The sequence below is a fragment of the Gekko japonicus genome, unplaced genomic scaffold, assembly GCF_001447785.1.
Source record: "Gekko japonicus isolate JY-2015 unplaced genomic scaffold, Gekko_japonicus_V1.1 scaffold33, whole genome shotgun sequence".
NCBI lineage: Eukaryota > Metazoa > Chordata > Lepidosauria > Squamata > Gekkonidae > Gekko > Gekko japonicus.
In genome coordinates this window covers 411,641-423,595 of record NW_015174272.1, presented here as the reverse complement: position 1 = coordinate 423,595, position 11,955 = coordinate 411,641, and the positions used below count along the sequence as shown (strand labels likewise).

General features: G+C 36.8%; 2 protein-coding genes across 2 annotated transcripts in view; one reads left to right on the top strand and one right to left on the bottom strand.

Annotated features, from left to right (window-relative positions):
- Positions 1 to 1,346, top strand: part of LOC107120878 (chromosome unknown open reading frame, human C17orf58) — a 3,511-nt gene extending 2,165 nt beyond the window's left edge. The window contains exon 2 of the mRNA XM_015423640.1: positions 1,156 to 1,346. Coding sequence (XP_015279126.1) covers positions 1,156 to 1,346 — 191 coding nt within the window. The remainder of the gene's footprint in view (positions 1 to 1,155) is intronic.
- Positions 1,347 to 6,895: 5,549 nt separating this feature from the next.
- BPTF (bromodomain PHD finger transcription factor) overlaps positions 6,896 to 11,955 on the bottom strand; it is a 122,461-nt gene continuing 117,401 nt past the window's right edge. The window contains exons 33-34 of the mRNA XM_015423639.1: positions 9,112 to 9,298; positions 6,896 to 7,660 (exon numbers count right to left, since the gene is read on the bottom strand). Coding sequence (XP_015279125.1) covers positions 7,624 to 7,660; positions 9,112 to 9,298 — 224 coding nt within the window. The 3' untranslated portion in view covers positions 6,896 to 7,623. The remainder of the gene's footprint in view (positions 7,661 to 9,111; positions 9,299 to 11,955) is intronic.

Here is an 11,955-nt window from a genome sequence, read left to right as displayed (position 1 = left end):
TTTTTTTTCGGCCCCCCCCCCCCCCCCCGGTGAGGCAGTGGCACATTTGGTAGTTTTAATGTCATATTAGGTTAATAGGTTAACTACTGTATTTATTTTTAGTTGTGAATTTTGTATGTGAATGCTTTTACTGATGCACACCACCCTGAGCCGTTCCACAGGGAAGGGCGGCCTAAAAATCTAATTTAATAAATAAATAAATAAAGTGGGAGGAAACAATGGTTCAGGACTAGCTACCTTTCTCACTCAGGTCCCATGATTTACAGGTGTAACACTGGGAACAGTTTCCTTTTGGATATGTTCCATTTTTATGCAGCCAACAGTAACATAGTTTGTTGGAGGAATGTTGTTTGCAAGGGGATCCCACAGCTAGGGAGGCAGAGGAAACAGGATGACTGCTGGAGGCATGGATAATAGGGATCTTCCCCTAAAGGGACAATACTTTGTATTCGAGTCAAAACAATCCAAAGCTGTTGGTAGAGCTTTAGCACATGTCAAGCACATGGGCCAACGGCTCTGCCCCACATTGTATTTTCTGTTCCAACCACTGACTGTTGCAGGATGTTTCTTTATTCATTTAGATCCTGCCCTTTTCACGTCATTGTCCTCTCCTTTTGTTCTCACATTCACTGTGTCAGGTAGGGGAGGCTGAGTGTTTGCAACTGGCCTGAGGTCCCCCGAAAGCTTCCTTGGCAGAGATGGGGGTTCAAACTTTGGTCTTTCAGATCCTAGTCCGACACTCTGACCACTGCACCACAATGGCTCGCTCATTCCACCTAGATGGCCCGTCTTCAATTGTAACCTTAACTCCACACAGAAACTGTTGATTGCTTGCAGAACTATGCTATGTAAAAATATTGACGTACGGTACATATTGCTGTTCTTATTCAACAATGGATGGAAACTAGGAGACAACTGATATGCATGGTCCAGTTCAGATGAAGATCTTCGAAACGACTTGATAGTCCGGAAAATTTCGTCAACTCAAACTTATGTTTTGGACCTTTCTTCCACTTGTATTTTTGTATACATTTTTGTATTCTATAATTGTTTACAATATAGTATTGTTTTTGCATTATTTAGCACATGTATACGGCTTCTTTTCTCTTGTTCTCTGGATATTATGAGCTGTGATTCTCTAGTTCTGTTTTGCAGGCAGCAGGTACATTGTGATGGGTAACATCTACCACAGGAGACAGCAGTTACCAAGAGCTCTGCAAGAGCATCTAAGAGGGCGTCTGAGACCCGGAGATGGGCTGCTTTGGAGCGGGAGTAGCTACGTGAAAAGATTCAACAAAAGGCGGGATCAGAAAGTTCAAGCAGCAGCTCAGCGAACCTGCAGATGAGGATGCAGTGCAGCCACGGTCCAAGCAGCTTGGGGGCTGTTCTATCAGGAAAGAAATGGCCCCTTCTTTCATCACAATTTGATATACCTTCTCTATAAAATTAAGTCTTCTGGTCCTGCTTAAAGGCAAAAAGTAAAGGGGTACAGAGGCACGTGCTTTCCTTGGTTTGAACAGTTTACATTTGATGACCACAGAAATGCCGCAATAAACTAGTTTGTATTTCAAGGCCCACAGCTTTTCTGCTGGAATCTCTTACTCTTAATGTAAACAGTGATGGGCATCTACTCTTGCTATTATAGCTATATTTCTTTTAACCATATTACTTCTGGGGGATGAGCATTTAATCAAAAGCTGAATCTCTCATCTTTTTGGCACGTGTTCATAGGTTAAAAACCAACATATTACAAACAATACTTGCTGAATACCTAGGCAGATATTGACTAGAATGATGAAACGTTATGATATATACCTCCTAACAAGCACGCATTTGTTTTTTGTGCAGGAATACTAAGAGATCATGCTGTGCACCTACCCGATTATATTATTGAATAGATCAGTTCCACTTCTTAAAACTGAAATTGAGATATTCAATTTCTTTAATGGGCTTCAGAACAAGATTTTGTCATATTATATATTTAGTCTGAAAGCACCTGATTTGTCATTTTGTAAAATAATCAAACCTCCATAATGCACGAAAACAAATTCAAATGGTGTTCATAAGAGGTTCAAATTCTGCTAGATGCTGTAGTAAAACACTGATTTTACTTGCCAACTAAAAAGGCATGTGTCCATGTTTACCAAGCATACTATATTAATTTTCAGAGTTCATTGTCTATATGGATTTTGCTTCTTTAGAACTGCAAGCATTTGCAACTGGAGAAAACATTCCTTTTCCTTTCTGCTTAATCAGAGAACTCACTCCACCTTGGTGTTTCAACCTTATATGTTGGTCACACACTAAACTTCCATGCTCACCCTCCATTTTAAATATAATTATCCCCTGCTTTGCAGAAAAGTGTGAGTAGCACAGTTCTCTCTCCAGAGTATCTTTTGTAAACAAGTTCTTCATCTAGTGACTGCACTACAGACATGAACTGAATATGCAAATAGCTGACTGCTGGCCAGTTTCATTAGCAGATTGCTTAGAAAAACGAATCATTCAAAGATTTGAGGTTTTAATTAAATCTTTGACTAAAAGTGCTCTTTATATACGGGTAATGAATAAAGTGAAAACTAGGTATACATACTAAAGGTTCAGACTTTATACAATCAGCAGTAATTCACAGGATTTAGCCATTGTTAAAGGAAAGTGCCTATAGAGTTTTTAGGGCTACCTGCAATGTTGTGGGTAACATGGGAAGTGTAGGCAATGAAAAAAAATGAGTTTCAGCTCATGTTACAGAGATGAGAGCAAAGATTAGTAAGAATAAAATACCAAGGAAATAAGACTGCTTGATGAGAGATGGAAAAGGAATGGAGGAATTCACTAGCATTCTCTGACATTATGAAGTTCTTTAACCATCCAGTTACAAGTGCTGGCTTGAATCACCTAGGAAAAACTGTAACTGTTTACTAGCAAAACACAATTAAAGTTGTTTCTTTGCTACAGCTGTCACAATCTTCTAACAGGTTAATGCATTTGTTAAGGGAAGGGATGAAGTCAGTTAAGATACTGTGGGGAAAATGACACAATTACAGTAAGATGATACAGTTCAAAATTTTCTGAGATGACTTGAATGAAGGCATTTTTGTCAAAATGAAACTTCCTGGCAATAGCCCAGATGAGTGGGAGGAGGATGGGTGGGGGATATGCATAAATATAGAAAATTGTCTGGATAAATATGAGGAAGAGTAGTCTCCCACATTTATTCAGACTATTTTCTATATTTAACTGAAGACTGAATGCCTGTGATGCCGGATTACCAGCCACCACAAAGCTTCCATTACAAGCAGAAGGGACAAACTGTTAGAACATCACTATATATTTGCATTTCATTCTCCAAATACTAATTTTGATGGTGCCTCAACAACACAGTAGCTGTCCACGCATCTCAGAAAACAAATGACCCAGAAATGAGTTTTAAAGATCATGTCAATTGCACTGTAGAAATTTGCAAACCTGTTCCATTACTTGATCCAGGCATTCTACTTACAAAGTATGTTCTTATTTATAATTAAGTTTGCTTCTTCGCTTGTTTTGATTTTTTTTGTTATGTTCATCTACCATATAACTAAAATAGTGGCTGCAATAATGCATCTTAATATTTGCACAGCTGTCCTTTTACTCCTTACACTCATGGAAGGATTATTTTACAACTCATGCTTCAAGTACTGCACATGAGAATCAAATCTAAATTCTAAAGCTGTGCAGTCACCTTTACAAATGGAAGTATAAAACTGCTATAGATAGTAGAGCACCGTGTGAACTCTCCACAAGTGTTTACAAAAGTGTTTCTTTTTCTCCATTTTCAGTTCTGCATTGGTCAAATTTTGATAGTAATTTAAAAAATGCATTGCATTGAATTTTTGGTTAGAATAGCAGATTTCAGAAATTTATAAAACAAGCAAAAACAACAAAAATAACCTGCCTCTTCAGTCTTTCAAAATACTTGCCTCAAATGTTGTATAATGTGGCACAACAAAATATATTTCCTCTCTCTTTGCTGCCAAATTTTCTTGTATGACTCAGAAAAATAACCTCTCTCTATACACCACCTCTGTAATCTTTTGGAGATGAGTACACCACTCAGATAGTAAAGCTAACTTCATAGGTTTGACTTAACTGTCACTGACCCTGTATTATCACCTTATAAATATTTGAAACACTGTTTACATCTCACGTTTGAGTTCACTTTCTTTTTAGAGGGAAAATCCTGGTTACATTTGCAGTTATCCCCACCCTTCTATGCATGAATTGAAGTAAAGGGTAACACTGGCAAGACTGGTTCTGTTCATGACCACCGGGTCATTGAATTATTAAATAAAGGGTGACTTACCCTACTGCCCAGAGTATTCTAGACTAGATGCCCCCAGCAAATTAGTTGGCTTATTTTCACAAACCTACTATGAGAGTCTGAACCCCTAAAATTAAGGAGTAGTGAGTATACCTTCCAACAGTTGCAATACAGTGATGTTTTAATAAAACCACAAGATGCCATTAAAAATTCAGGGAAATTTTCTTCTTTTAATTGATCCTTTCTCTATAGAAATTCCCAATCACTCAGAATTTTGAATTAAAGTTAAAATGAAATAAAATTTTGAGTGGCTGTTTATGTGAAATCAAAAGTAAGTAGTGCACTGAAACTAGCACAGAGATAGGACAAAAAACTTTTGAACTCATAAAACTCATTTGCTACCAACAAGAATAGGTTTTTTAAAAAATGGTTGTGATTTTACAATACATTTCTAATCCGAGATTCCGATAGTCAAGTCCTACACATGGAATAGTTTCTTCCCATCTCATTCTTCTTGCTGCAGCCTCTCTATCTACAGAAAAGACAGCTGGGTTAGGAGCCCTTGGGAACAGTGTGGGCTGTGGTACAGGAGTCTGTAACCATCCACGGAAATTGCATATGTCTCTTACATATGTCTTACATGAGTGGAAATGCCTTCTCCTAGGGCAAGGGATGTGTGTATTGGATCTAACCCATGGATCAGGTTCACGGGGGTTTTACCTCAGAGGACCATTTATAAAATTTCAGTCTACGTTGCATTTCTTTCATGGTTGATATAAGCATGCTGTTCAAGAAGATACCATTCCAAGTTGAACATCCATTAATAAGCCCCAATCCATCATAAAAACAAAATGAGCATTTGGAAGCTTTTGAACTCTACCTAGGCATGGAACACCAAATTCTTCAATCTGACTGAGGAGCTGTGATTAAGAAGTAGCCTCAGTGGGTTCATGACACTTTGTATTCACATTAAAACATGGCTCAGTCAAGTGAACATTCTGAGAGTTTGTAATAATAAATGGAGGTGTTGGGAAGGGGGAAAAAGCAAATATTCTGCACATTGTTTGATTTAAAAAAATGAGGAAAGTATAATTTTCTTTATTCCTTTTACAGAAGTGGCATTTAAAATGTACACACATTACACTGGCTCATAAATAAAACTTTTCAAAAAACTAAAAATTACCATAGTTGATACAGCTAAGAACTGTCTTTATATATTACAAAGTAGTAGGAAAAATGATGAGTCTTGGTAAAAAGTGTATGAAAGTAGCATTTTCTTCATTTCAGAATTATTTATATGAAAAATTTCCAAGAACGTTTTGCACAGTATGGCAATGCCTAGTGCTACACAGATTATTCTAAACAACTACTGTTTCTTTAGTAACTCCACCAAATCTGATATCCAACAACATTACTTTATTTCTCTAAGATGAAATGTCCTATTATGTACAAAAGTTATTCTTCAGTTTGTCACAATTTGTTAAAAACAGTGATCTATTGCCTATAGGTAGGAAATGTCTTGCCTCAATATGGTTTTTCTCAATGTCAGCCATATGTACGAATATTACATAAATACTGAGAAGAGACAGTATTTGTAGGGTTAAAGTTGAAAAATTTTCTTTTTTTATAAACATAATGCATACAATATGTAGCATCCTTTTGTAAAAAGTCCTAAGACAACATATTCTAAAATGCAGTTCTCTTTCCCCCCTCTAGTTTCTAAGAAGCATAAATGGATGCTCTTTTCACAATGGACAATTAACTTCCTTTTGATTTCACATTGGTTAAATGACAGCAGCTATGTACACAAGCATAGGCTTTCTTAGGCAAAATTAATCCAAAATAATCTGTACACCTGAGCCGGTACTTATAAGAAAACTGTGGTTGACAGCAGTGTTTAAGAAAGTAACAGGAAAGGTTCTTGCATAGCAGGGTGAGGTTACACCCAAGGAAAGCTTATCCATAATCAAATAAATTCCAGATCACTGAAGGACAAAATCGTGAATTAGTGCAAAGTCTAGTTAAAATGGGTACAGAAACTAACTGCTGCTGGATTATGATGTACCCGTTACCGTCATCAGCAGTGCAAACAACTGGTCAGAGAGCAGTAAAAAAACACACACACCCTAATCAAGCCCATTTTCCCTTGTTGGCTTATTTTTGTACATCTTTCCCAGTACAGAAGACACCAAATGAAACACATTGCTTCTTTATTCTTCATTTAGCAATGGGCAATGAAAGTTCTTGCACAATTTCCTTTATCATCAATGCAAAAGTTGTGGCATCACTGTAGACTTTTTTAGTTCATTAAAAATAAGTAAAATCACACGTGGAGCTTTTCTGTACCTCCCCACTTTTCCTTCCTTCCTATCTCTGGATACTTATACTTCAGAACAAATCACAAAAATCTCACAAACATGTCAGCGAACATTCAAAAGACACCTACATGTGTGGAGAGACCAATGATCTCCATTTATTTTGTTTCAATATACATCCATATTTTGAATTTTTAATACAAAAAGAAAAAAATTAGAATCTGACAAATGTTTACAAACAAGATACCTTCAAATAGATTTTACTCATATCAGTCTGGTGCAGAGTAAATGACAACTTGTACTGTTATATTCAAGACAAAAATGTCTGTAGTCCATGACCACTTCAGCCCAACTTTTATGCAAGCTTAATTGTTTTCATCTACCATGAATGATAAACTCATTGTTGATTCCCAGTTTGTTTGTGCACATGTGTACATAGCAGCTCCTTTCATAGAAAGAAAAGACATCTAGAGGTCATCTTGTACTTTTACCTACAGGAATCATGGTAAGATACAGAATGGGTTACATATAACCAGGGCTAGGGGGGGTTTATAAGAAAAAAATAATCAGCTGACAAATGAGGGCAGCAATAAAAAAGCGTACTTTTGCAATAATAAATAAATACAGTCAAAAGTTCTCTGGGTGGACTTTAAACCAGCTTCTTCACTGAAGAACGGACGTGGCATTTCCATGGAGTTAGGACTTGACCCCATTCTACTGTATCTTCTTTTTCTAGCTTTTCTCTCTTTTGTCCTTCAATAAAATGTTCTCTTGTTACTGCTACAACAGCATAATTTGACCTCGACAAGAACACGATGTCGCTGATTTTCATTCTTTTGTCCTTTGGACAAAAATCAGCCAAGAATATAATCTGATGTGACTGATAAAAAATGCAGTTTACATCAAGATGCTGTCAGGACAACCTGACTAATAACCTCTGGCTTCCCATGTAAAAAAAATTCAGACAACCAGATTCTTGCTGTTTGTGTTAGGGTAACACGTGAAACTTTAGGAAGTTGTAGACTGCAGTTTGTTGTTATGAGACCTGCAGAATGCAGAAAAAGGGAACAATTAAGCACCCTTCACTTAAAGGACCTCTTCTGCTCTAAGCAGGTGCGAAGGGCCAAGTCACTCAGCCGAGAAGGCAGCCATACTGATATCCCATCTTTTGTAGACAAACACAGAAAGAACCTTTGATCTTTTGCACCTTTGACAGGCACCTTTGATTCTGTACAAAAACTTGATGTTGAACTGGAATATCCCCAAACCCAGAAATGTCACATAGCATCACTGAAAAAGAGGTATGTGGCTAACTTACACAGCTTTGGGAAGCTTATGAATAAAATGTGTACTTATTGGTAAGAATGCAAATTTAAAAGACCAATCTTGGTTAGAATTTTGCAAATTCTATTTTGTAGGTTAATGGCTTTTATGATAGAAAGGAAATAATTGGTTTTACATAGCTTCTATGAATATTATTGAACTCAAGTGGATACAGTATTCCTCTTGTTTTCCAACACAGCTGCTAGCAAAAATGATTGCCTCCACATAAGCCATACTTTACAGATCAACAGCAAATGTGGATTAAAAAACTGATTGACATTGTGCAATGGAAAAGCCAAACATTCAGTTCCGATTCCAGTTAGAAAGGTCACACTTAAATTATCACAATCTGCAAAAATGCACATGTGTGGTTTAAATAAAGCAGCAATGGGAGCTGGTGCCCAAATACAAATAAAACTGGGTAATAAAATAAAGGATGAAAAATAATGACTGACATTCTGAAGAAGTGTCACCTCAACTGCTGCTTTTCCTTGCACTGTCATTCTCTCTTTTGGAAAACTACCCTGAAGGTAATGGAAACCCCATCTTCAAAAAAGACTTACAGCTACCACTGTGAGCAGCAGCTGCTAGTGCAGCTATCTCCTCCCAGGCTTTATGCAACTCATTTTTGGATCCTGCGGGACCTTTCTGGGGATGAGCCAGAATAGTCAGACAGAAACATCACTAGGAGCCACTTGTGTGAAACTCCAAAGGGCAAAGGAGTGATGCTAGTTGCTCAGGAACTGATGTGGAATTTTTTCCATTAAGGTGAATCCAAGGACACCATTGAGAAAAACTGAACACACTGAACTTGCACTGATTACAATGGGATAGTCTTTAGCAAGCACTTAATGCTCAGCTGAAATCCATCGAACTTAAAACTAATCAACTTTAGCTCTTGCTCTGCCCCACTTATCATTTCAACTGCATGATTTCTATAATGTGCAAAACCCTCTTCCACGATAATACAAAGGGTTTGAACAAAAGCGTCTTCACAAGGATGCCTTTGAGAAGTTCAGGCAGTCAGAAATTAAATCTATTTCTTATTTAGTTCCTTTCACAATCCAACATACTTGCAAAGGATCTGAGAGAAAACAGACATGAAAACTAGGAACTTAAAACACACGCCATGCCATCCATCAGAAAGATATGTAATGAATAAAGATAGCTTACCTGCTTGCTTTGAATCCTTTTAGTTTCTGTACAAAGAAGGATTCAAGAACCTCTGCGCACTGATAAAAAGGAGAGTCACTTGGATTGTAGTAACGACAGTTATCAAAAATTTTGGTCATGTCAGCCACAAATTCCGTCACTTTTTTGTAGTAACGGCTTAGTATTCTTTCCTCCATGGTGGAAAGGTCTTCAAAATAAGGAAATATTAATCAAAAACAAGATGTCAGTAACCTATACAACTCTCTTCATATCCTAAAAACATGCAGGAAAAGAAACATCTGCTTGAGTAAAACTTTATTAACAATTGCTTTAGGTGTTATGTAATGTGGCAGGGTGAGAAGCCGAACAGAATAAAGCTGTGTTGTAAGCTGCCCTGAGCCTACTCACGGGATAGGGTGGGGTATAAATTAAATAAATAAAAATAATAAGAGAGTAGGACCATTTAGCAAGCATTTTCACTCATCAATTCATTTATTAAAATATTCATATCTTGCTTTTCCTCATGGCTGAAAGCAGTTTACAAATCACAGTGTAAAGCATACAGCATGAAATAAACCCCCAAACAGCCCTCCTCTCTCTCTTTGCAACTGATAAGTACAATTACGAACATTCTGTGTGTGTGTGTGTATTTCTTATTAGGATGCTATGATTCTTTTATGGAAAACTGTTGGAATTTGCAAATGATGCATTTCAGTTATGAATTGTTGCTTGTGTATGCTAATGTCACTTAGTTAGCTTTAGATTAGGTGTTAGGCACATTTTTCCTGCGAGAGAAGGGGATGTCTTATTCCTAATGAAGTCATCTTTAGAATTACTATTGGCTGATCAATATGTTGATTGGGGTGCATGCGGTTTGTCACATACACAGGGGGTGGTTATTTTGGGGAAAACTTTCTCTTCCTTTGTTCTCTCACACACATGAGATGTAGACTAGTTAGTTAGGATATTGTTCTTTTATTCCATGTAACCCTTCCCTTATTTTTCTAGTAAATTTTTAAAAAGCTAAATACACACGTGTGCTGCATTGCTTTTATTCCACTAAGCATATTAACTTTGCTAAAAGAATCCAACAAAAATTTAATGAGCTCACTTGCATTACAATTAGAGACTATTTGAAGTTGACATCCTTAAAATCCTGCCTTTGTTTCTCTTTCTTATACTACTCTAAGCAAAGAGTGCATACAAACATGCTCAATTTGTAGCTCATTTGGCATATACAGCTTGTTTGTTATTTCATTTCAGAACCTTGTTAAGATATGTCAATTAGTTGCCACTAATGTGCACATCCAGCCACACAGAGAACAAACTGTGACAAAGGATCCAGTTTTGTAACCAGCATAGTAAGCACAAAGAATTGAAAGCAAAAAGCAGCTGAAAGGAAATGTAGGTGTTATAAGAATGGGTAGGGGAGGCAGACAGAGAGAGAAATCATTCACAATCAATCATACAGAGTAGGAATAGATCAGTTTCACAAACCCATACAGTCTCCCTCAACATTCACTTTGCACTCCCATTCTACTTGGACTAACAATCCTTAGCAAACAAAGTCTTCCTTAGGGCTACTGCATAAATGTATTTCAATTTTAAATATAAATGCATGTATAAGTTCTCTATAAAATCTCAAAGTAGCCTTCAGAGTGAAAACCACTAAAATAAATGTGTCTACATGAAACAAGCAGCAACAGCTTCTAAAACTTCAGTACTAATAAAACCAGATATTGCTTTCTCAAACCAAGAGGTTTTTCCATCCAGCACAATGAACCTAAGGAAGACACCTAGCAAGCTTCTCCAGGGTTGCCACTAAAATTTTATTTTTTATTTCCCTGACTTTCCCTGACCACCATTTGTCAATTTCCCTGACCACCATTCAAATATAACCACAAGTTAAAAAATAAATAGGTCAATGCTCCCTCTAAGCTGTGGAGTCCTGTGAGCAAAAATTCTACTTTGTGAGCTACTGGGATGAAAGTTGTGAGCGAGCAATTTGGCTGCTGCATGATTTAGTTTGCTCGGGAGCCATCCTTCCTGAGCTGAGACAAGAATGTGTGAGCCGGAGGCTAAAAAACTGTGAGCTAGCTCACACTAACTCAGCTTAGAGGGGACACTGGTCGTATTGCATTAATGCAAGGTAAGGTTCCACTCTACAACTACACAAGTCTCAACTGCAAAAATATTTGTCAAAGAGATTTAATATCAGCTTCTTTCAACATTAACTGCAGCAACATCTGTTTTGCAATTGCACCAAAAATTACACCAAGATACAAATTTCAATTCAAGTAAACTCTGAATGCTAACAAATGACATAACATTTTTGTTATTGTTTTAAAGGTACACTAAAAATTATATAAACGTTCTATCTAAAATGGCTGGGAAAGGGCATCATTAAGTTCTACTTGTATTCTGCTACTTCTCTATTCCAGTTGCCACAAGAACAGATCATGCTCTTGCAGCAGCAGGTCAAAAATCCACTGCTTGAATATATTTTAATCACAATTTCCCTGACCAATTTTCATTTCCCTGACTTTCCAGAAAGTGGCAACCCTGTAAGGCTGCTTCATGATGTAGTCACTTATATAACTTTTGACCTCTATTGGCATAAAGGATGCTGGTAAATTATGATCAAGAATAAATACAAAAGTCTAACAGATGATAAGAACAGAGACATAAAACAGTTGATTAAGATAGTAATCGATAATACAGATCAAATAATTATTTAAATCAATAAAACATCAGAAACAAATAGAAAAAATAGGCATCCAACAATTAAAATATAGTGATGTGTTTGGACTTAATTCTATAAGCTTCTACTAAAAATTTGGCAACACATACAGTGATTTAGGGGTT